The sequence below is a fragment of the Ranitomeya imitator genome, chromosome 6 (genome assembly GCF_032444005.1).
Source record: "Ranitomeya imitator isolate aRanImi1 chromosome 6, aRanImi1.pri, whole genome shotgun sequence".
Taxonomy (NCBI): domain Eukaryota; kingdom Metazoa; phylum Chordata; class Amphibia; order Anura; family Dendrobatidae; genus Ranitomeya; species Ranitomeya imitator.
The window spans coordinates 369,192,489-369,217,125 of NC_091287.1; the positions used below are offsets into that span (position 1 = coordinate 369,192,489).

Sequence of the window (24,637 nt, forward strand, 5' to 3'; positions counted from 1 at the left end):
ATCAAAACATTGAAGGTATTCCTTTCTTTCTTAATGACCAGAATGTCACCAATGCCTGCTCATGGGAGTGCTAATTCAAAAAATAAGTACAAAAATACAATTAGGGTGCTAGACATTCAAAAAATATAGCATTCGCATTTTCCAAAATAGCGGTATTTTACCGCCTAAGGATATGAAGTGATTCTAGCGGCAATATAAAATTCATGATTTATTGATGTATAATTAAGAACATAACATAGAAAGGAATGCAAAATGAAAAAACAGGGTGGGAACAAACCTCCAAAAAGGGTGTGCATAAGCAAAATCAGGTTGGGGCAACCTTATAATTCAATGTCCTATGACACAGGGATGTATAATAAAGCATTATCAGGCATGCCAATATATTTAATTCCATCTCATTAGTGATATTGAAGATATGTAAAAAGTTTTAAAACAATATAAAGTAATTAGTGCCGGAAAGGAACCTAATTGATAAACATTAACCCCTTTCTGCCATTGGACGTAATATTCCGTCCATGTGGGGTGGGCCTTAATTCCCAAGGACGGAATATTACGTCCAGCGCGATCGGCCGCGCTCACGGGGGGAGCGCGGCCGATCGCGGCCGGGTGTCAGCTGCTTATCGCAGCTGACATCCGGCACTATGTGCCAGGAGCGGTCACGGACCGCCCCCGACACATTAACCCCCGGCACACCGCGATCAAAGATGATCGCGATGTGCCGGCGGTGCAGGGAAGCATCGCGCAGGGAGGGGGCTCCCTGCGGGCTTCCCTGAGACCCCCGCAGCAACGCGATGTGATCGCGTTGCTGCGAGGGTCTCCTCACCTCCCTCCCTGCTCGAGCCCCGGATCCAAGATGGCCGCAGATCCTGGTCCTGCAGGGAGGGAGGTGGCCTCACAGAGCCTGCTCAGAGCAGGCACTTGGTAACGCTGCAGCACTCTGAGACAGATCGGTGATCTGTCAGAGTGCTGTGCAAACTGGCAGATCACCAATCTGTATTGTCCCCCCTGGGACAAAGTAAAAAAGTTAAAAAAAAATTTTTCAAAGTGTGCAAAAAATTTTTAAAAAAAACCTAAATAATGAAAAAAAAAAAATATTATTCCCATAAATACATTTCTTTATCTAAATAAAATAAAAAAAAACAATAAAAGTACACATATTTAGTATCGACGTGTCCGTAACAACCCGACCTATAAAGCTGTCCCACTAGTTAACCCCTTCAGTAAACACCGTAAGAAAAAAAAAAAAAAACCAGGCAAAAAACAACGCTTTATTATCGTACCACCGAACAAAATGTGGAATAACACGCAATCAAAAAGACGGATATAAATAACCATGGTACCGCTGAAAGCGTCATCTTGTCCCGCAAAAAACGAGCTGCCATACAGTAACATCAGCAAAAAAATAAAAAGTTATAGTCCTCAGAATAAAGCGATGCAAAAATAATTATTTTTTCTATAAAATAGTTTTTATCGTATAAAAGCGCCAAAACATGATGATATAAATGAGGTGTCGCTGTAATCGTACTGACCCGAAGAATAAAACTGATTTATCAATTTTACCAAACGCGGAACGGTATAAACGCCTCCCCCAAAAGAAATTCATGAATAGCTGGTTTTTAGTCATTCTGCCTCACAAAAATCGGAATAAAAAGCGATCAAAAAATGTCACGTGCCCGAAAATGTTACCAATAAAAATGTCAACTCGTGCCGCAAAAAACAAGACCTCACATGACTCTGTGGACTCAAATATGGAAAAATTATAGCTCTCAAAATGTGGTAACGCAAAAATATTTTTTGCAATAAAAAGCGTCTTTCAGTGTGTGACGGCTGCCAATCATAAAAATCCGCTAAAAAACCCGCTATAAAAGTAAATCAAACCCCCCTTCATCACCCCCTTAGTTAGGGAAAAATTAAAAAAATGTATTTATTTCCATTTTCCCATTAGGGTTAGGGTTAGGGTTAGGGCTAGGGTTAGGGCTAGGGTTAGGGCTAGGATTAGGGTTAGGGCTAGGGTTAGGGTTAGGGCTAGGGTTAGGGTTAGGGTTAGGGCTAGGGTTAGGGTTAGGGCTAGGGTTAGGGTTGGGGCTAGGGTTAGGGCTAGGGTTGGGGCTAGGGTTAGGGTTAAGGCTACAGTTAGGGTTGGGGCTAAAGTTAGGGTTAGGGTTTGGATTACATTTGCGGTTGGGATTAGGATTAGGGTGTGTCTGGGTTAGAGGTGTGGTTAGGGTTACCATTGGGATTAGGGTTAGGGGTGTGTTTGGATTAGAGTTTCAGTTATAATTGGGGGGTTTCCACTGTTTAGGCACATCAGGGGCTCTCCAAACGCGACATGGCGTCCGATCTCAATTCCAGCCAATTCTGCGTTGAAAAAGTAAAACAGTGCTTCTTCCCTTCCGAGCTCTCCCGTGTGCCCAAACAGGGGTTTACCCCAACATATGGGGTATCAGCGTACTCAGGACAAATTGGACAACAACTTTTGGGGTCCAATTTCTCCTGTTACCCTTGGGAAAATACAAAACTGGGGGCTAAAAAATAATTTTTGTGGGAAAAAAAGAGATTTTTTATTTTCACGGCTCTGCGTTATAAACTGTAGTGAAACACTTGGGAGCTCAAAGTTCTCACAACACATCTAGATAAGTTCGTGGGGGGTCTAGTTTCCAATATGCGGTCACTTGTGGGGGGTTTCTACTGTTTAGGTATATTAGGGGCTCTGCAAATGCAATGTGACGCCTGCAGACCATTCCATCTAAGTCTGCATTCCAAATGGCGCTCCTTCCCTTCCGAGCTCTCCCATGCGCCCAAACGCTGGTTCCCCCCCACATATGGGGTATCAACTCACTCAGGACAAATTGGACAACAACTTTTGGGGTCCAATTTCTCCTTTTACCCTCGAGAAAATACAAAACCTGGGGCTAAAAAATAATTTTGAGGGGAAATTTTTTTTTATTTTCACGGCTCTGCGTTATAAACTGTAGTGAAATACTTGGGGGCTTAAAGTTCTCACAACACATCTAGATGAGTTCCTTGGGGGGTCTAGTTTCCAATATGGGGTCACTTGTGGGAGGTTTCTACTGTTTAGGTACATTAGGGGCTCTGCAAACACAATGTGACGCCTGCAGACCATTCCATCTAAGTCTGTATTCCAAATGGCACTCCTTCCCTTCCGAGCCCTCCCATGCGCCCAAACGCTGGTTCTCCCCCACATATGGGGTATCAGCGCACTCAGGACAAATTGCACAACTTTTGGGGTCCAATTTCTCCTGTTACCCTCGGGAAAATACAAAACTGGGGGCTAAAAAATTATTTTTGTGGAAAAAATGTTTTGTTTTATTTTTACGGCTCTGCATTATAAACTTCTGTGAAGCTCTTATTAGGTCAAAGTGCTCACCACACATCTAGATAAGTTCCTTAGGGGGTCTGCTATTCAAAATGGTGTCACTTGTGGGGGGTTTCAATGTTTAGGCACATCAGTGGCTCTCCAACCGCAACATGGGGTCCCATCTCAATTCCTGTCAATTTTGTATTGAAAGGTCAAACGGCGCTCCTTCCATTCCGAGCTCTCCCATGCGCCCAAACAATGGTTTACCCCCACATATGGGGTATCAGCGTACTCAGGACAAATTGTGCCACAACTTTTGTGGTCCAATTTCTTCTCTTACAATTGGGAAAATAAAAAATTGGGGGCGAAAAGATAATTTTTGTGAAAAAAAATGATTTTTTATTTTTACGGTTCTGCATTATAAACTTCTGTGAAGCACTTGGTGGGTCAAAGTGCTCACCACACCACTAGATAAGTTCCTTAGGGGGTCTACTTTCCAAAATGGTGTCACTTGTGGGGGGTTTCAATGTTTAGGCACATCAGTGTCTCTAAACGCAACATGGCGTCCCATCTCAATTCCTGTCAATTTTGCATTGAAAGGTCAAACGGCGCTCCTTCCCTTCCGAGCTCTCCCATGCGCCCAAACAGTGGTTTACCCCCACATATGTGGTATCAGAGTACTCAGGACAAATTGTGCAACAACTTTTGTGGTCCAATTTCTTCTCTTACCATTGTGAAAATAAAAAGTTGGGGGCGAAAAGATAATTTTTGTGAAAAAAAAAGATTTTTTATTTTTACGGTTCTGCATTATAAACTTCTGTGAAGCACTTGGTGGGTCAAAGTGCTCACCACACCACTAGATAAGTTCCTTAGGGGGTATACTTTCCAAAATGGTGTCACTTGTGGGGGGTTTCAATGTTTAGGCACATCAGTGGCTCTCCAAACGCAACATGGCGTCCCATCTCAATTCCAGTCAATTTTGCATTGAAAAGTCAAATGGCGCTCCTTCCCTTTCGAGCTCTGCCATGCGCCCAAACTGTGGGTAACCCCCACATATGGAGTATCAGCGTACTCAGGACAAATTGTACAACAACGTTTGGGGTCCATTTTCTCCTGTAACCCTTGGTAAAATAAAACAAATTGGAGCTGAAGTAAATTTTTTGTGAAAAAAAGTTAAATGTTAATTTTTATTTAAACATTCCAAAAATTCCTGTGAAGCACCTGAAGGGTTAATAAACTTCTTGAATGTGGTTTTGAGAACCTTGAGGGGTGCAGTTTTTAGAATGGTGTCACACTTGGGTATTTTCTATCAAATAGACCCCTCAAAATGACTTCAAATGAGATGTGGTCCCTAAAATAAAATGGTGTTGTAAAAATGAGAAATTGCTGGTCAACTTTTAACCCTTATAACTCCCTAACAAAAAAAATTTTGGTTCCAAAATTGTGCTGATGTAAAGTAGACATGTGGGAAATGTTACTTATTAAGTATTTTGTGTGACATATCTCTGTGATTTAATTGCATAAAAATTCAAAGTTGGAAAATTGCAAAATTTTCAAAATTTTCGCCAAATTTTCATTTTTTTCACAAATAAACGCAGGTAATATCAAAGAAATTTTACCACTATCATGAAGTACAATATGTCACGAGAAAACAATGTCAGAATCACCAGGATCCATTGAAGCATTCCAGAGTTATAACCTCATAAAGGGACAGTGGTCAGAATTGTAAAAATTGGCCCGGTCCATAACGTGCAAACCACCCTTGGGGGTAAAGGGGTTAATGGACAAGCTATTGCATCGGCATGCATGATAGTATATATTTATATGAATCAATTATAATAGTGTGCACTTATTAAGTCAAATAATGCCATGAAAAAGTGAGTAGGCAAAATAATTGCATCACCTGAAAGGAATAGAGGTGCCAAGATTTAGAGGTAGGCAAGGACAGCCGCACATCCCCTACCATCAAAACATTGAAGTTATTCCTTTCTTAATTACCAGAATGCCACCAATACCTGCTTAGGGGAGTACTAGTATGAACAATCTGGCGACTATAAAAAAATATATACATATATTTATACTACAACACTAATACAGTAATAGCACAACAATGGCACACATTCAATCGCACAATTACCTAATAATATTTTCCATCCACATTACCTAATCACACACAACCAAAAACAGTCACTTCACCTAACATTCGCTTTCTCTAGACGAACACATGTGGCAATATTGGTCTAGTTTAAGGGGGTTAATGCAAGGATTCAAATGAGCAGGGGTACAGGAGTTAAGAATTCAAGTATAATGTAGGGGGTTAGGGAAGGTTACTTAGCCCATTATGCTCATCCTCTTGTGATGTTGCCATGGTCAAAGATAGAGAGATCCTGGGATGCGCTTTGGATTGTAAGCCCAGTAGAAAAGAGGCATGTGCATTGCCAGGTGTGGGGGATGATTTGCACTAAGATTCTTCCCTCCATTACAGAGAGAAATTATGTAAATTTGTAACCTCAACTGATAGGACGGGATGGTTTTGCCAACTGTCCCATTCCTGTTGACACTGCCTTAACAAATGTAATGTCCATCTGCTTTTGATATGCAGACAAGAGATCCTCCTATCCTTTATAAAGGCAAGAAAGTATCATCAAGACGCTGCATGCTGAAGTCAGATGATACCGCTTTTTCCTCTTTCCCTGTACAAATATTTTTAACCCCTTCAAGTCGCGGCCCTTTTTCGTTTTTGCGTTTTCATTTTTCACTTCCCTCCTTCCCAGAGTCATAACTTTTTTATTTTTCCGTCAATATGGTCATGTGAGGGCTTATTTTTTGCGAGACGAGTTGTATTTTTGAACAACACCATTGGTTTTACTTGGTCTGTTACTAGAAAATGGGAAAAAAAATTCCAAGTGCGGTGAAATTGCAAAAAAGTGCAATCCCTTACTTGTTTTTTGTTTGGCTTTTTTGCTAGATTCATTAAATGCTAAAACTAACCTGCCTTAGTGATTCCCTAGGTCATTACGAGTTCATAGACATCTAATATGTCTAGGTTATTTTTTATCCAAGTGGTGAAAAAAAATTCAAAACTTTGCTAAAAAAAAAAAAGTGCCATTTTCCGATACCCGAAGCATCTCCATTTTTCATGATCTGGGGTCAGGTGAGGGCTTATTTTTTGCATGCTGAGCTTCCTTTTTTAATGATACCATTTCGGTGCAGATACGTTCTTTTGATCGCCCGTTATTGCATTTTAATGCAATGTCATGGCGACCAAAAAAACGTAATTCTGGCGTTTCGGATTTTTTTCTCGCTACGCTGTTTAGCGATCAGGTTAATGCTTTTTTTTATTGATAGATCAGGCGATTCTGAATGCGGCGATACCAAATACATGTAGGTTTTTTTTATTAATTGTTTTATTTAGGATGGGGCGAAAGGGGGGTAATTTAAACTTTTATATTTTTTATATTTTTTCAAATTTTTAAAAACATTTTTTTTTTACTTGTGCCATGCTTCAATAGCCTCCATGGGAGGCCAGAAGCTGGCATAGCCTGATCGGCTCAGCTACATAGCAGCGATCATGAGATCGCTGCTATGTAGCTGAAATGCAGGTGTGCTGTGAGCGCCGACTACAGGGGGGTGCTCACAGCAGGCCGGCATCAGTAACCATAGAGGTCTCAAGGACCTCTATGGTTACCTTCCTGATGCATCACCGACCCCCGGTCATGTGACGGGGGTCGGCGATGACATCATTTCCGGCCGCCCGGCCGGAAGCGCCAGTTAAATGCCGCTGTCTGCATTTGACAGCGGCATTTAACAGGTTAATAGCGGCGGGTGAATAGCCATTTCACCCGCCGCTATTGTGTGCACATGTCAGCTGTACAAAACAGCTGACATCTCGCGACTTTGATGTGGGCTCACCGCCAGAGCCCACATCAAAGGGGGTGACACGGCATGCGCAGTAATAGTACGGCGCATGTCGTGAAAGGGTTAAAGGCAGACAACATGGTGTTAGGGCTAGCGGAACGCAACGAGTAAATATAGATGTTATTATTGGTGCGTTTGCAGCCTGGGGTCCACCGTGCAGGAGGAATCTGCTGCTAGCAAATGACGGCACTATATGGCAGTATAAGCGAACTCTGTTACTTCACAGAGTCGCACAGAAAGAAGACGCTGTGCCCTGTTAATGTCACAGGGGAACACAGGTAGTCAGTCAGTGGTCAGGCACTCAGAGAAGCACACAAAACATTCCTCTCCAGTGGAACCGGAATTCTAGAGGCTATGAGCCAGCCCTGAATACATTCATACAAAACTCCTCATTGGAGGTGCCGGTATTCTAGGGGCTTATTTCAGCCAAACCCTGTCCACATACAACCGTGACCACAATAGCAAAGCTCATACACATGTTGATACTAGAACCTTTTATAGCTGCAGCAACTTCAGGACCTTCCTAGAGGACCAATGGGATCTGCTGCAGTACCTGAGCATGTGACCCCTGACCTCTAATGAGAGGTTTTACCTTGGGCATGCTCAGAAGGGGAAAAGCAGCACTTAGTCCCAGAGACGTCTGCTCGCCACTGACCAGTACTGGCTATAATGGCAGAACCTGGAAGAACAGCAGCAACCAGGTAGGACATACTTTTGCAGCCTGTTCGCCATCCTGGTAAATCTTCTCTGAACCTGCTTCAGTTTTTCAATGTCCATTTTAAAATGTGGTGCCCAGAACAGAACACAGTATACCAGATGAGGCTTCACCAAGGAGGAGAAAAGGGGGGGTAATTACTTCTCTATGTTTCTCTTAATACATACTGGAACTGTGTTTACCTTTTTTCTGCATCACATTGTTGACTCATGTGCAGTCTGCGATTTATTAGTATACCCAAGTCTTTTTCACAAGTGCTTCTGCTTAGCTCTATTCTTCCTATTCTATAGATGTAAATTTTGTTTTTCTTGCGTAAATGTAAAATCTTTCATTTCTCTCAATTAAATACCATTCTATTAGTCGCCGATCTTGTTCAATATTATCTAGAGCTTTCTGAATCCTTTCTCTGCCTTCTCCAGTGTTAGCTATTCCTTCTAGCTTTGCATCATCTGCAAATGTGATTAGTTTACCTTCAATTCCCTTTATCTAGATCATTTATAAAAATGTTGAACAACACTGGGGCCAGGACAGAGGCTTGTAGTACAACACTTTTGAATGTGCATTCATTATCACTTTTTGAGTATGATCACTGGACCAGTTATGAATCAACCTAACCATATCCTTGTCAATTCCATACTTGTCATTTTTTCAATAAGGTTCATATGAGATACTTTATCAAATGATTTGCTGAAGTCAAGATATACTTTATCTACTGCATTTCCCTGTTCCACGCAGTCCATAATGCCATCATAGAAGGAAATTATATTAGTCTGGAATGACTTGTTTGCTACAAACCCATGCTGGAAATGGTTAATCACTGTATTCTTATCCAAGTACTTACATCTATGCTGTTTAATAATTTGTACAAATATCTTTCCTGGTATAGAAGTAACAATGGTTTCACACTAGGAGACGGGAGGGCTGTGGCGTACTTCCTCCTTTCTTCCTCCCTGAAACCCCGCCTACGCTGTGCCTACGCTCTGCCTACTACTCCTTGTGTCCTGCATTACTCTGCATACCTATCTTTAACATTGGGTACGCAGGCCATGCAATATATGTGGATGCCTCTGAGTGCGTCATTCTGATGCTGCTCCGACTGCAACAAAATGCAACATGTTGCGTTTGGCGCAGCATCAAAACAGCACATGTGGAGGCATCCACATACATTCGCATGGCTTGTGTACTCATTGTTAAAGATAGATTTGCAGGGAAACACAGGATGCAAGGAGTAGTAGGCGGAGCATAGGCAGAGCATAGGCGGGGTTTCAGGGAGGAAGGAAGGAGGAAGTACGCTGCCATCCACAGCCCTCCGCAGCCCTCTCATACGCTAGTTTGAAACCAGCCTAAGCCTCACTGGCCTGTAAATTCCTAGCTCCATCTTCTTTACTTTTTTGAAGATAGAGACCATATTTGCCCTTCTCCAATCTTTTGGGACTTCTCCTGTTTTCCAGGATTTTTCAAAGATTCTGGCTAGTGATTTTGCCATTTCTTCTGCTATCTATTTCAGAACCTTAGGATATAGTTAATCTGTAAAAGGAGATTTAAATTTGATGGCACCCTCAGTGTAATATATTTGTTTGCACACCCTTCAGAATACATAACTGTAATCAATCACTCCCTATAAATATTAACAAGCTTCTTTCATCTCTTAACTGGTATTTTGGACCACTGTTAAAAAAAAAAAACTTCTCTAAGTCTCTCATATTTGTAGGGTGCCTTCTCCCAACAGCAATTTTAAGATCCCTTCACAGGTGTTCTAAGGGATTTAAATCCGGACTCATTGCTGGTCACTTCAAAAAATTCCAGCACTTTTTTTCATCCATTTCTGGGTGTTTCCTGAAGTATGTTTGGGGTCATTGTCCTGCTGGACCTGAACCAAGCTTTCTGATACTGGGCAGTACATTATGACCCCAAATCCTTTAGTAATCTTGAAAATTATTTATCCCCAGACATGAATTCTGGCATGGGGCAGAATATAATAATAATATAATAATAATCTTTATTTTTATATAGCGCTAACATATTCCGCAGCGCTTTACAGTTTTGCACACATTATCATCACTGTCCCCGATGGGGCTCACAATCTAGAATCCCTATCAGTATGTCTTTGGAATGTGGGAGGAAACCGGAGTGCCCGGAGAAAACCCACGCAAACACGGAGAGAACATACAAACTCTTTGCAGATGTTGTCCTGGGTGGGATTAGAACCCAGGACCCCAGCACTGCAAGGCTGCAATGCTAATCACTGAGCAATGCTAACCACTGAGCATATCAGACAGGTTAGGGATATTATTGTTTTTTACTTTTGTTTTATTACAGGAGATGAAGGATTCAATGGAATGGGGATTAGGTGAGTATAACTGTGTTAGTTATTTTTAAATAAAAAGGGAAACGTGTTTTGTTTCTATTTCAAATAAAATACTTTATTCTTGCTCTGTGTTTATTTGCAATATATTTTTAGGATTAGTGATGGTGAGATGTCCTATAGACGCCTTTCAATTTCTAATCTGTTGGCTTGAAGTCACCGGATAACATAAAAGTGACATCAACATCACAAATATTACCCCAATTGCTACCGCTACAGGGCAAGTGGAAAGAGCCAGGCAAAGCGTCAGTATTGGCGCATCTAGTACATGTGCATTTTCTGGGTGGCTGCATGCTGCTATTTTTAGGCTGGGAGGACAATATCCAAAGCCCCTTACCCAAGGCTGACTGTCAAAAATGGGGGTGACCCCAAGCCGTTTTTTAAATTATTTATTTAAATAATTATTAAAACCTCATGGAGACCCATTTTTTCTTGATAACTAGCCTTGCTAAGGCTGACAGTTGAGTGTTATGAAAGGTAATTCAGTACCACAATGGACATAGAGGTCAGCGCACATACAGTGACCTGGCAATAACCCAAAAAACAAGAACGAGCTCTGAGACGTGGGAACTCTGTTGACCGCAATCCCTAATCCTCTCCAACCACACTAAAGGCAGCCGTGGATTGCGCCTAACGCTCCCTATGCAACTCGGCACGGCCTGAGAAACTAGCTAGCCTGAAGATAGAAAATAAGACTACCTTGCCTCAGAGAAATATTCCCAAAGGAAAAGGCAGCCCCCCACATATAATGACTGTGAGTTAAGATGAAAAGACAAACGTAGAGATGAAATAGATTTAGCAAAGCGAGGCCCAACTTTCTGAACAGAGCGAGGATAGGAAAGGTAACTTTGCGGTCAACACAAAACCCTACAAAAACCACGCAAAGGGGGCAAATAGACCCTCTGTACCGAACTAACGGCACGGAGGTACACCCTCTGCGTCCCAGAGCTTCCAGCAAGCAGGAAAAAACAAATAGACAAGCTGGACAGAAAAAAACAGCAAACAAATAGCAAAGAATAACTTAGCTATGCAGAGCAGCAGGCCACAGGAACGATCCAGGAGGAGACAGGTCCAATACTAGAACATTGACTGGAGGCCAGGATCAAAGCACTAGGTGGAGTTTGACTTACTTACATACATTTTGGAAAACTGCAGTCTTGCTTTCTTACATCTCTTTGTCAGCAATTAGGTCCTCCTTGGTCACTTGACATAGCACTTCATTTTACATAGTAACATAGTAACATAGTTAGTAAGGCCGAAAAAAGACATTTGTCCATCCAGTTCAGCCTATATTCCATCATAATAAATAAATACCCAGATCTACGTCCTTCTACAGAACCTAATAATTGTATGATACAATATTGTTCTGCTCCAGGACATCCAGGCCTCTCTTGAACCCCTCGACTGAGTTCGCCATCACCACCTCCTCAGGCAAGCAATTCCAGATTCTCACTGCCCTAACAGTAAAGAATCCTCTTCTATGTTGGTGGAAAAACCTTCTCTCCTCCAGACGCAAAGAATGCCCCCTTGTGCCCGTCACCTTCCTTGGTATAAACAGATCCTCAGCGAGATATTTGTATTGTCCCCTTATATACTTATACATGGTTATTAGATCGCCCCTCAGTCGTCTTTTTTCTAGACTAAATAATCCTAATTTCGCTAATCTATCTGGGTATTGTAGTTCTCCCATCCCCTTTATTAATTTTGTTGCCCTCCTTTGTACTCTCTCTAGTTCCATTATATCCTTCCTGAGCACCGGTGCCCAAAACTGGACACAGTACTCCATGTGCGGTCTAACTAGGGATTTGTACAGAGGCAGTATAATGCTCTCATCATGTGTATCCAGACCTCTTTTAATGCACCCCATGATCCTGTTTGCCTTGGCAGCTGCTGCCTGGCACTGGCTGCTCCAGGTAAGTTTATCATTAACTAGGATCCCCAAGTCCTTCTCCCTGTCAGATTTACCCAGTGGTTTCCCGTTCAGTGTGTAATGGTGATATTGATTCCCTCTTCCCATGTGTATAACCTTACATTTATCATTGTTAAACCTCATCTGCCACCTTTCAGCCCAAGTTTCCAACTTATCCAGATCCATCTGTAGCAGAATACTATCTTCTCTTGTATTAACTGCTTTACATAGTTTTGTATCATCTGCAAATATCGATATTTTACTGTGTAAACCTTCTACCAGATCATTAATGAATATGTTGAAGAGAACAGGTCCCAATACTGACCCCTGCGGTACCCCACTGGTCACAGCGACCCAGTTAGAGACTATACCATTTATAACCACCCTCTGCTTTCTATCACTAAGCCAGTTACTAACCCATTTACACACATTTTCCCCCAGACCAAGCATTCTCATTTTGTGTACCAACCTCTTGTGCGGCACGGTATCAAACGCTTTGGAAAAATCGAGATATACCACGTCCAATGACTCACCGTGGTCCAGCCTATAGCTTACCTCTTCATAAAAACTGATTAGATTGGTTTGACAGGAGCGATTTCTCATAAACCCATGCTGATATGGAGTTAAACAGTTATTCTCATTGAGATAATCCAGAATAACATCCCTCAGAAACCCTTCAAATATTTTACCAACAATAGAGGTTAGACTTACTGGCCTATAATTTCCAGGTTCACTTTTAGAGCCCTTTTTGAATATTGGCACCACATTTGCTATGCGCCAGTCCTGCGGAACAGACCCTGTCGCTATAGAGTCACTAAAAATAAGAAATAATGGTTTATCTATTACATTACTTAGTTCTCTTAGTACTCGTGGGTGTATGCCATCCGGACCCGGAGATTTATCTATTTTAATCTTATTTAGCCGGTTTCGCACCTCTTCTTGGGTTAGATTGGTGACCCTTAATATAGGGTTTTCATTGTTTCTTGGGATTTCACCTAGCATTTCATTTTCCACCGTGAATACCGTGGAGAAGAAGGTGTTTAATATGTTAGCTTTTTCCTCGTCATCTACAACCATTCTTTCCTCACTATTTTTTAAGGGGCCTACATTTTCAGTTTTTATTCTTTTACTATTGATACAGTTGAAGAACAGTTTGGGATTAGTTTTACTCTCCTTAGCAATGTGCTTCTCTGTTTCCTTTTTGGCAGCTTTAATTAGTTTTTTAGATAAAGTATTTTTCTCCCTATAGTTTTTTAGAGCTTCAATGGTGCCATCCTGCTTTAGTAGTGCAAATGCTTTCTTTTTACTGTTAATTGCCTGTCTTACTTCTTTGTTTAGCCACATTGGGTTTTTCCTATTTCTAGTCCTTTTATTCCCACAAGGTATAAACCGCTTACACTGCCTATTTAGGATGTTCTTAAACATTTCCCATTTATTATCTGTATTCTCATTTCTGAGGATATTGTCCCAGTCTACCAGATTAAGGGCATCTCTAAGCTGTTCAAACTTTGCCTTCCTAAAGTTCAATGTTTTTGTGACTCCCTGACAAGTCCCCCTAGTGAAAGACAGGTGAAACTGCACAATATTGTGGTCGCTATTTCCTAAATGCCCAACCACCTGCAGATTTGTTATTCTGTCAGGTCTATTAGATAGTATTAGGTCTAAAAGTGCTGCTCCTCTGGTTGGATTCTGCACCAATTGTGAAAGATAATTTTTCTTGGTTATTAGCTTTTGCTTAAATGTCAATGAATAGTTCACACTAACACTAATGCACCCTGACCAAGCAAAACAACATGAAATTTTTTGGAACAAAGCTGTTTACTCACAATTTTGGAAAGGTGCCAATAGTTTTACCCAACCCATTTTTGGGGTTTTGTGTGAAATTTTGTCCAATTTGCGTTTTTTCTTTTGTTATTTCTATATAAACAAATGAAAGAAACATATGTATAAACATGTCTAATTGCAATAATTTTAATAACCGCAGTTCTAATCCACCACAGTGAAATTCTTCCTGTAAACTGCGATGAACTCGCCTCTGTACTGTGAGACTTTTTCTCACTGTGCTAGCGATGATCTCACAGGAGGGATGTCACCACAGTTCATTGGTCTGGCTGCCAATGCAGCCTCAGTGACCAGCGGTAACCTCAGTGAGGTCTCTGCTGCTCACTGATGCTGCACTCACAGCAAATCATTCATTTGTGGTTTTCATACTGGATAGTCGCATTTTGGCACCATCCAAGTTGAAAATTATTTATCCCCAGACATGAATTCTGGCATGGGGCAGAATATAATAATAATAATAATATAATAATAATCTTTATTTTTATATAGCGCTAACATATTCCGCAGCGCTTTACCGTTTTGCACACATTATCATCACTGTCCCCGATGGGGCTCACAATCTAGAATCCCTATCAGAATGTCTTTGGAATGTGGGAGGAAACCGGAGTGCCCGGAGGAAACCCACGCAAACACGGAGAGAACATACAAACTCTTTGCAGATGTTGTCCTGGGTGGGATTAGAACCCAGGACCCCAGCGCTGCAAGGCTGCAATGCTAATCACTGAGCAATGCTAACCACTGAGCATATCAGACAGGTTAGGGATTTTATTGTTTTTTACTTTTGTTTTATTACAGGAGATGAAGGATTCAATGGAATGGGGATTAGGTGAGTATAACTGTGTTAGTTATTTTTAAATAAAAAGGGAAACGTGTTTTGTTTCTATTTCAAATAAAATACTTTATTCTTGCTCTGTGTTTATTTGCAATATATTTTTAGGATTAGTGATGGTGAGATGTCCTATAGACGCCTTTCAATTTCTAATCTGTTGGCTTGAAGTCACCGGATAACATAAAAGTGACATCAACATCACAAATATTACCCCAATTGCTACCGCTACAGGGCAAGTGGAAAGAGCCAGGCAAAGCGTCAGTATTGGCGCATCTAGTACATGTGCATTTTCTGGGTGGCTGCATGCTGCTATTTTTAGGCTGGGAGGACAATATCCAAAGCCCCTTACCCAAGGCTGACTGTCAAAAATGGGGGTGACCCCAAGCCGTTTTTTAAATTATTTATTTAAATAATTATTAAAACCTCATGGAGACCCATTTTTTCTTGATAACTAGCCTTGCTAAGGCTGACAGTTGAGTGTTATGAAAGGTAATTCAGTACCACAATGGACATAGAGGTCAGCGCACATACAGTGACCTGGCAATAACCCAAAAAACAAGAACGAGCTCTGAGACGTGGGAACTCTGTTGACTGCAATCCCTAATCCTCTCCAACCACACTAAAGGCAGCCGTGGATTGCTCCTAACGCTCCCTATGCAACTCGGCACGGCCTGAGAAACTAGCTAGCCTGAAGATAGAAAATAAGCCTACCTTGCCTCAGAGAAATATTCCCAAAGGAAAAGGCAGCCCCCCACATATAATGACTGTGAGTTAAGATGAAAAGACAAACGTAGAGATGAAATAGATTTAGCAAAGCGAGGCCCAACTTTCTGAACAGAGCGAGGATAGGAAAGGTAACTTTGCGGTCAACACAAAACCCTACAAAAACCACGCAAAGGGGGCAAAAAGACCCTCCGTACCGAACTAACGGCACGGAGGTACACCCTCTGCGTCCCAGAGCTTCCAGCAAGCAGGAAAAAACAAATAGACAAGCTGGACAGAAAAAAACAGCAAACAAATAGCAAAGAATAACTTAGCTATGCAGAGCAGCAGGCCACAGGAACGATCCAGGAGGAGACAGGTCCAATACTAGAACATTGACTGGAGGCCAGGATCAAAGCACTAGGTGGAGTTAAATAGAGCAGCACCTAACGACTTCACCATATCACCTGAGGAAGGATACTCAGAAGCCGCAGTACCACTTTCCTCCACCAACGGAAGCTCACAGAGAGAATCAGCCGAAGTACCACTTGTGACCACAAGAGGGAGCTCTGCCACAGAATTCACAACAGTTGAGGGTTGCAGGCCACAGCTGTCACTTTTGCCTGGTTAGTTAGCAAAAATGCAGGGGAACCCATGCATTTTTTAATTATTTATTAAGAATGCAGTTGTCGGTTGATGAATACTCCCAGCAGCTGCGGCCTGCTGTCACTGTTATTAGCAGCAGGCATCAGCTGGTGGCAGCAGTAGTCCCATCAGCCAAACACAGTGACCGGAGATAAACTTTTTACCTCCGATCACAGCTGTGGGCTCACGTTGTCATCTGACATCATGTGAGCAGCAGCTGTTTGACCGGTGGTGATGATTTTACCACCAATAAGAAGCAGTGTTTGCTGTGTTGTCATGCACATGACGGCGCAACAAACACCCAGTGTTCTGTGGATCGAGCCCGGACAGGTACCCAACTTCTATTAAAGTCCATCTTCGGTGTCCATGCCCGAACAGCAGGTGTTCGGTATGGACACCGAACTTTGCTATTTGAGTTCGCCCATCTCTTCTGACTAACACCAGACAGTGGGTGTAACTATTTATGTGCTTGGTAGCTTGGTATTCTAAATATGGCATCATGTTAGTTTCTCAAAGAATTTTTTATAGACTTCATATAATAACACGGGACCTTAAAGTGAATTACGATTGAGAAAATGTATTAAAGATTCTTATAGATGAATCATTAATCGTGCTGCCAGTTACATTCTTACTATCTGCAACTGGTCCAGACAATCACCAGGTCTAATTTTCTGTGATAACCATCTCAGTCAGGAATAAGCTTGTATGATCTCAATCACCTATCACAGAAGTATCATGTTCTTGCCATTCTGGTGGATAATCTATGTACTAAATAAAAATTACATATACAGTATATATATATATATATATATATATACAGTATATATTTATATATCTATAATATAACGCTGGGAGCATCACTCTGTCCGAAGCCTTTATAGACTGCGCAGGCGCAAGCGCCGGCGCAGTCTGGCCCCCACAGAGTAACGCTCCCAGGAGATCGCGGTATGCGTAAGCACTGAACGCATACCGCGATCTCCACCGGAGAGTCAGGGACCGCCAGGAGGGTAAGTATATTCACCTTTCCCCATTCCAACGCTGCGTGCGGCTCCGTCTCCCGGCTCCTCTGCAGTGACAGTTCAGAGGGCGCGATGACGCGCTTAATGCACGCCGACGCCGCCCTCTGACCAGTCACAGGCAGAGGAGCCGGAGTGTGTCTTCAAGAATATGGCGCCAGAAAGCGCGGACTGCGCAGGCGCCGATTCCTGCTGTCGGAATCGGCGCCTGCGCAGTCCGCACTTTCCGGCGCCATTTTCTTGAAGACACACTCTGGCTCCACTGCAGGTGTGTCTTCAAGAAAATGGCGCCAGAAAGCACGGACTGCGCAGGCGCCGATTCCTGCTGCCGGAATCGGCGCCTGCGCAGTTCGCGCTTTCCAGCGCCATTTTCTTGAAGACACTCCGGCTCCACTGCAGGTGTGTCTTCAAGAAAATGGCGCCGGAAAGCGCGGACTGCGCAGGCGCCGATTCCGGCAGCAGGAGGACGAAGAAAATGGGTGGAAAGGAATGGCGTAAGTAACAAATTGCTGTGGCATGAAGCTGTGGCACTTCATGCCACAGCAATTTGTTATTTACGCCACCTGATTCCTTTCCGCCGCCATTTTCTTTGTCCTGCTGCCGGAATCGGCGCCTGCGCAGTCCGCGCTTTCCGGCGCCATTTTCTTGAAGACACACTGCCGGCGCCATTTTCTTGAAGACACACTGCAGGTGTCTTCAAGAAAATGGCGCCGGAAAGCGCGGACTGCGCAGGCGCCGATTCCGCCAGCAGGAGGATGAAGAAAATGGGCGGAAAGGAATGGCGTAAGTAACAAATTGCTGTGGCATGAAGCTGTGGCACTTCATGCCACAGCAATTTGTTATTTATGCCACCTGATTCCTTTCCGCCACCATTTTCTTGATCCTGCTGCTGGAATCGGCGCCTGCGCAGTCCGCGCTTTCCGGCGCCATTTTCTTGAAGACACACTGCCGGCGCCATTTTCTTGAAGACACACTGCAGGTGTGTCTTCAAGAAAATGGCGCCGAAAAAAGCACGGACTGCGCAGGCGCCGATTCCGCCAGCAGGAGGACCAAGAAAATGGCGGCGGAAAGGAATCAGGTGGCGCAAGTAACAAATTGCTGTGGCATGAGGCTGTGGCATGAAGTGCCACAGCTATTTGTTACTTACGCCACCTGATACGGGGCATATACTATGGAGCATCTTATGGAGCAGCGTATGGGGCATATGGATGGGAGCAGCAAATTAAAGAACGGTGCCGCAAGATGGGAGCAGCACATGACAGAACGGGGGCGCAGGATGGGAGCAGCACATGACAGAACGGGGGTGCAGGATGGGAGCAGCACATAACAGAACGGGGGCGCAGGATGGGAGCAGCACATGACAGGATGGGAGCAGCAAATGACAGAATGGAGGCGCAGGATGGGAGCAGCACATGACAGAACGGGTGCGCAGGATGGGAGCCGCACATGACAGAACGGGGGCGCAGGATGGGAGCCGCACATGACAGAACGGGGGCGCAGGATGGGAGCAGCACATGACAGAACGTGGGCGCAGGATGGGAGCCGCACATGACAGAACGGGGGCGCAGGATGGGAGCAGCACATGACAGAATGGAGGCGCAGGATGGGAGCAGCACATGACAGAACGGGGGCGCAGGATGGGAGCAGCACATGACAGAATGGGGGCGCAGGATGGGAGCAGCACATGACAGGATGGGAGGAGCAAATGACAGAATGGAGGCGCAGGATGGAAGCCGCACATGACAGAACGGGGGCGCAGGATGGGAGCAGCACATGACAGAACGGGGGCGCAGGATGGGAGCAGCACATAACAGAACGGGGGCGCAGGATGGGAGCAGCACATGACAGGATGGGAGCAGCAAATGACAGAATGGAGGCGCAGGATGGGAGCAGCACATGACAGAACGGGGGCGCAGGATGGGAGCAGCACATGACAGAATGGGGGCGCAGGATGGGAGCAGCACATGACAGGATGGGAGGAGCAAATGACAGAATGGAGGCGCAGGATGGGAGCAGCACATGACAGAACGGGGGTGCAGGATGGGAGCAGCACATGACAGAATGGGGGCGCAGGATGGAGCAGCACATGACAGGATGGGGACGCAGGTTGGAGCAGCACATACCAGGATGGAGACCATATACCAATATAAATGCTCGCCACCCGGGCGTAGAACGGGTTCAATAGCTAGTATATATATATATATATATATATTATATATATATTTATATATATACTGTATGTTAGAGGACGGGACTTCCCTGCCATATGGGATCTATTGCAGGCACTGTTTGTTGCTGTTGTCTCCCATTCAGGTCCTGACAGTGGGTCTGATGCTGAGTGTAGACATTGGTCCCAGCATCTTGCTCAGGCTCCTATTATACATGTGGTTATTGATGCCTCTCAAGCTAAAGTCTATGGTAACCAGTGGTATACAGAGGCAACCCCACTCTCTGGAGTCTAAGTCCAGGAATCATGTTACTGAGCATGTCCATGATGTGGCACCTTCTCATTGGTGCTCTGGTGATGTGGCAGCTCCAGATTGGCCCACAGGTGATGGCTTGTCTGACTGGGTGTGAGTGTTTGGGGTGGAACCTGGTGCATCAAGGGCTATCAGTGAAGCACTTGGGCGTGCTACCATCATTTGTGTTTGTTGTGTATGTGTGGGTGGATACGCTACCGCTCTGTGTGTTTTGTGTGTTTAGCACCATATCAGCTACCAGTGGGACATCAGTGATCTGCATCAGCAAGTGTACAGGGCTGGGCTAGTGCCATTACACCTCCGGAGAGGAGATTGGCTGTGTGAGTTCTGGGCTGGCATCAAGCCACTAGAATTACGGCTCATCCGGAGAGGTTTGTTGCATGTTCTTGCTGACTGTGAGTTTTTGTTATCTGTTTTCCATCCCGTGTGTATGCTATTCTTCCCTGTGGGGTTAACAGGGTATTGCACCACAGACCATGTTCAACCCACCGGTTCTTTTGCAGTGGTTCTAGTGGGGTATTGCATACTTCCTATTGTCCCTGTACCCCTCGGTGGTTAGCTGACCTGGTACTTACCATCCCAGCATTTTGCTCAGGCTCCTGATATACTTGTGGTTACTGCTGGCTCTCCAGCTAAAGTCTACAGTAACCAGTGATATACAGAGTGAGCCCAATCTCTGGAGTCTAAGTCCAGGAATCACCTTACTGAGCATGTCCGTGATGTGGCGCCTTGTCATTAGTGCTCAGATGCTTTCTGCTCTGGTGATGTGGCAGCTCTGGATTGGTCCACGGGTGACACCATGTCCGACTGGACATGAGTGTTTGGGATGGAGCCTGGTGCATAACGGGCTTTCCGTGAAGCATGTGGGCATGCTAGCGTCACTTGTATTTAGTGTATTTGTGGGTGGATACGCTATCGCTCTGTCTCTGCATTTGGTGTGTTTAGCACCCTGCCAGCTACCAGTGGGATATCAGTGTGTTCTGTGTCAGCATGTGTTCAGCATGTTCTCTCTGACTGTGAGTGTTTGCTATCTGTTTACGTCCCATGTGTATGCTATACTTCCCTGTGGGGTTGACAGGGTATGGCACCACAGAGCAAGTTCAACCCACATGTTCTTTTGCTGTGGTTTAAATGGGTTATTTGCACAAAAAGGAAAAAGAAGACAAGAGACAAGAACCGCACCTCCAAAAATCATAAGTTGATTTAAAGCCGCTAGGCAAAAATTTATATAACTGAACATGAGGTTTTCAGTTTAACATTCTGATCAGACTGTATGAAGCCCACTGCCACGTCATGGCAAACCTCGTAGTGGCTCCTACCGCCCTAACGGAGCGGAGCCGTGCGGTGACCACCGCCACAGCGGCAATGCACCAGCAGGGCGGATGGCCTGTTGCCCCACAGCACCCATGCTGCGAGACTGAGCCCCCGTGACTTAAATGGGGTATTACACACTTCCTTTTTTCCCTGTGCCCCTCGGTGGTTAGCTAAGCTGGAACTTACTTTCTATGTACCCCTCGGTGGTTAGCTGAGCTGGTACTTACTTTCCCTGTACCCCTTGGTGGCAAGCTGAGCTGGTACTTTACTTTCCCTGTACCCCTCGGTGGTTAGCTGAGCTGGTACTTACTGTCCCTGTACCACTCGGTGGTTAGCTGAGTTGGTATTCCTCTACCTTTGCATTTCTGAGTGTTATCTGGGTTTGGTTTTCTGAATTCAATTCACACTGTATTTGCGTATTACCTTAAACCACAATGTATATTTTTTATTTTGAATAGGTTGGCATAATTAGTCAGCAAAATCAGAAAGCAAAAGATATTTATTAGCAAATAGATGTATAAAAAGAATTGACATCTGTGCTTTTATTTATATCCAACATATATTTTATTCTTTGACAGTTTTGTTCAATGCATTACAAAATGAGGGCTTAAGGCAGAAGGATTCCTGTTGAGATAAAGAAAGTTATTTAACTAACTGTGAAAGATTAATGTGGAAACTTTACAAATTAGTTAAAAATACTTGACATTTTGACCAGGCAGGAACTGTGCTTTTAGGAAGAAAACTTTAAAATATGAATGTCTATAATTAGCTATTAGGGATGTAAACATGTATTTGTCTGGTTTACAATATGCAGCAAAAATATCTTTTGTATTTTGGAGTATCAATGGAGAATAAAGTTTTCTATTATCAATTTAAAATTATAATTGTTGGAATATGACTGGTTATGAGGGAGTATACTCGTTACTCTGGTTTCCCTGAGCATGCTTGGGTGGTCTCCGAGTATTTTGGCGTGCTCGTAGATTTAGTTTTCATCGCCGCAGCTGCATGTTTTGCGGCTGCTAGACAAGCTGAATACATGTGGGAATTCCCTAACAAACAGAAAACCCCCACAGGTATTCAGACTGTCTAGCAGACACATATTATGCAGCTGCCGCGACAAAAACTAAATCTTCGAGCACGCCAAAATGCTCAGCGACCACCCGAGCTTGCTCGGGGAAACCTGATTAGCAAGTACACTCGCTCATCACTAGATAGGACTGTTAGAATATTCAATTAGTTAAGAATGTAAGCTCCAATAAAATGGTTAACATTAAAGTTATTTGGAGTTTGAAAAAATTATAGAATCACGTACATCTAGTGACTTTAGCCCATTTAGAGAATGTGCCACTTACAACATCTCTTTACTTTTTTACCCATATGGATATATTTCACGGATCCGCACATTCCTAAACCAAGAATCTGCAAAAACCCTAGTCCATGCCCTCATCATCTCCCGCCTTGACTACTGTAACCTCCTGCTCTGTGGCCTCCCCTCTAACACTCTTGCACCCCTCCAATCTATTCTAAACTCTGCTGCCCGACTAATCCACCTGTCCCCCCGCTATTCCCCGGCCTCTCCCCTCTGTCAATCCCTGCACTGGCTCCCCATCACCCAGAGACTCCAGTACAAAAGCCTAACCATGACATATAAAGCCATCCACAACCTGTCTCCTCCATACATCTGTGACCTCGTCTCCCGGTACTTTCCTGCACGCAACCTCCGATCCTCACAAGATCTCCTTCTCTACTCCCCTATTATCTCCTCTTCCCACAATCGCATACAAGATTTCTCTCGTGCATCCCCCCTACTCTGGAATGCTCTACCACAACATATCAGACTCTCGCCTACCATCGAAACCTTCAAAAAGAACCTGAAGACCCACCTCTTCCGACAAGCCTACAACCTGCAGTAACCACCGATTGACCAAACCGCTGCACGGCCAGCTCTACCCTCACCTACTGTATCCTCACCCATCCCTTGTAGATTGTGAGCCCTCGCGGGCAGGGTCCTCTCTCCTCCTGTACCAGTTGTGACTTGTATTTTTCAAGATTATTGTACTTGTTTTATTATGTATACCCCTCCTCACATGTAAAGCGCCATGGAATAAATGGCGCTATAATAATAAATAATAATAATAATAATAATATAAAGTCTTCTAGTCCCTGAATCTTGACCTTTTGCATTTTCATATACATCTCATCTGAATAAACAATGACAAATATACAAAACGTTACATGGAGTAAAAACTCAAGATTCTTAACGGCTTCCTGGTGATTGTAGTTTGGTTAGATATCACATCAAACTTGTGTGTTGAAGTTGAACAGTTGACTTTGATCTGATTTTGAGAGTCTGCTTTGCTTTTTCATTTCTGTGTGCCAGAATGAGCAGGAAGTTGAATAAAGTCCCGTTAAGTAAGAGCAGATGTTCCTGACACATGAGAGTAGTTGATCTTATGATTGTAGCTTAACCTAGCTTGTTTCTTTTCCTTACCTTTGTTTTGCCTGGACTGAAAAATATCAGGTATTATATGCTCACCTACGCCATTTCAAATTTTTGGAGATTTAATGATAAAATACAGTTGCGATATTTACCTATTGCTGCTATTGATACTATATGTAAAGTTGTATTTTGTCATTTTATAAAATCAATATTTTCTTACTTCTCTTCACAGCTGAAAACCGACTCTGATGGACATGATGGCTCAATTAAATATGTTTTATTTGGAGATGGAGCTGGGACAATATTTGTCATGAATGAATATTCAGGAAAGATTTCCGTGCTGAAAAAACTAGACAGAGAAGAAAAGTCATTTTATACTCTCAGAGCCCAGGCTATAAACAGATTCACCGGCGTTCCTGTTGAAGCAGAATCAGAATTTGTCATCAAAGTGTTGGATATCAATGACAATGAGCCAAAGTTTATCAATGAACCTTATATTGCTGAAGTTTCAGAGATGTCTTCTAAAGGTATTGCATTTGATTAAGAACTATAGTACTGTGCGAAATGGAATATGAAATAAAATGATAAAAAGTGTAACTAAAGATCTGAAAATCCGAGAAAAATATCATTAATTGATAAAATGCTATGATAGAATCTAAATAAATATCTTTCAAATTATTTGTGAGAGATGTATTAGGTTATTTGAACCATTTTTTTGGCAGAGAAAATGTGTTGATTTTGGTGCATCTTGTCATGTGGGAAAAGAGAGACTTTTTATTTTTCTCTCTACTCTTGTCAATTTTCTAAATACTGGGCAAGATCTAGTAGATGGGTAGGACCAACCAAGGCCTCTTAAATTGACTATGACTTCTGCCAAAATTTGAAGTAATTTCTAACGGAAACTCATGCCAGTTTATAACTGGCACCAATTTCAGCTTGTGTTGGTAACACTCAAATGATAACACTGGTTAAGTAGATCTTATTGAATGTTGTTGTCTTCATGGGATGGCAACCTAACATTTAAATACATAGGCGAGGATTCATTAAGACTAGATCAAAATCATGCTACGCCTGTCTTCATGAAGCAGAACAGTAGCTTAGTTCAGTAAGGCTGATTTCACATTAGCATTTGGGGGCTTTGTG

At 43.2% G+C, this 24,637-nt stretch overlaps 1 protein-coding gene across 1 annotated transcript in view; it reads left to right on the plus strand.

The window, feature by feature from the left end:
- The window catches only part of LOC138642673 (cadherin-19-like), a 225,822-nt gene that overhangs the window by 43,407 nt on the left and 157,778 nt on the right, over positions 1 to 24,637 (plus strand). The window contains exon 3 of the mRNA XM_069730990.1: positions 23,727 to 24,021. Coding sequence (XP_069587091.1) covers positions 23,727 to 24,021 — 295 coding nt within the window. The remainder of the gene's footprint in view (positions 1 to 23,726; positions 24,022 to 24,637) is intronic.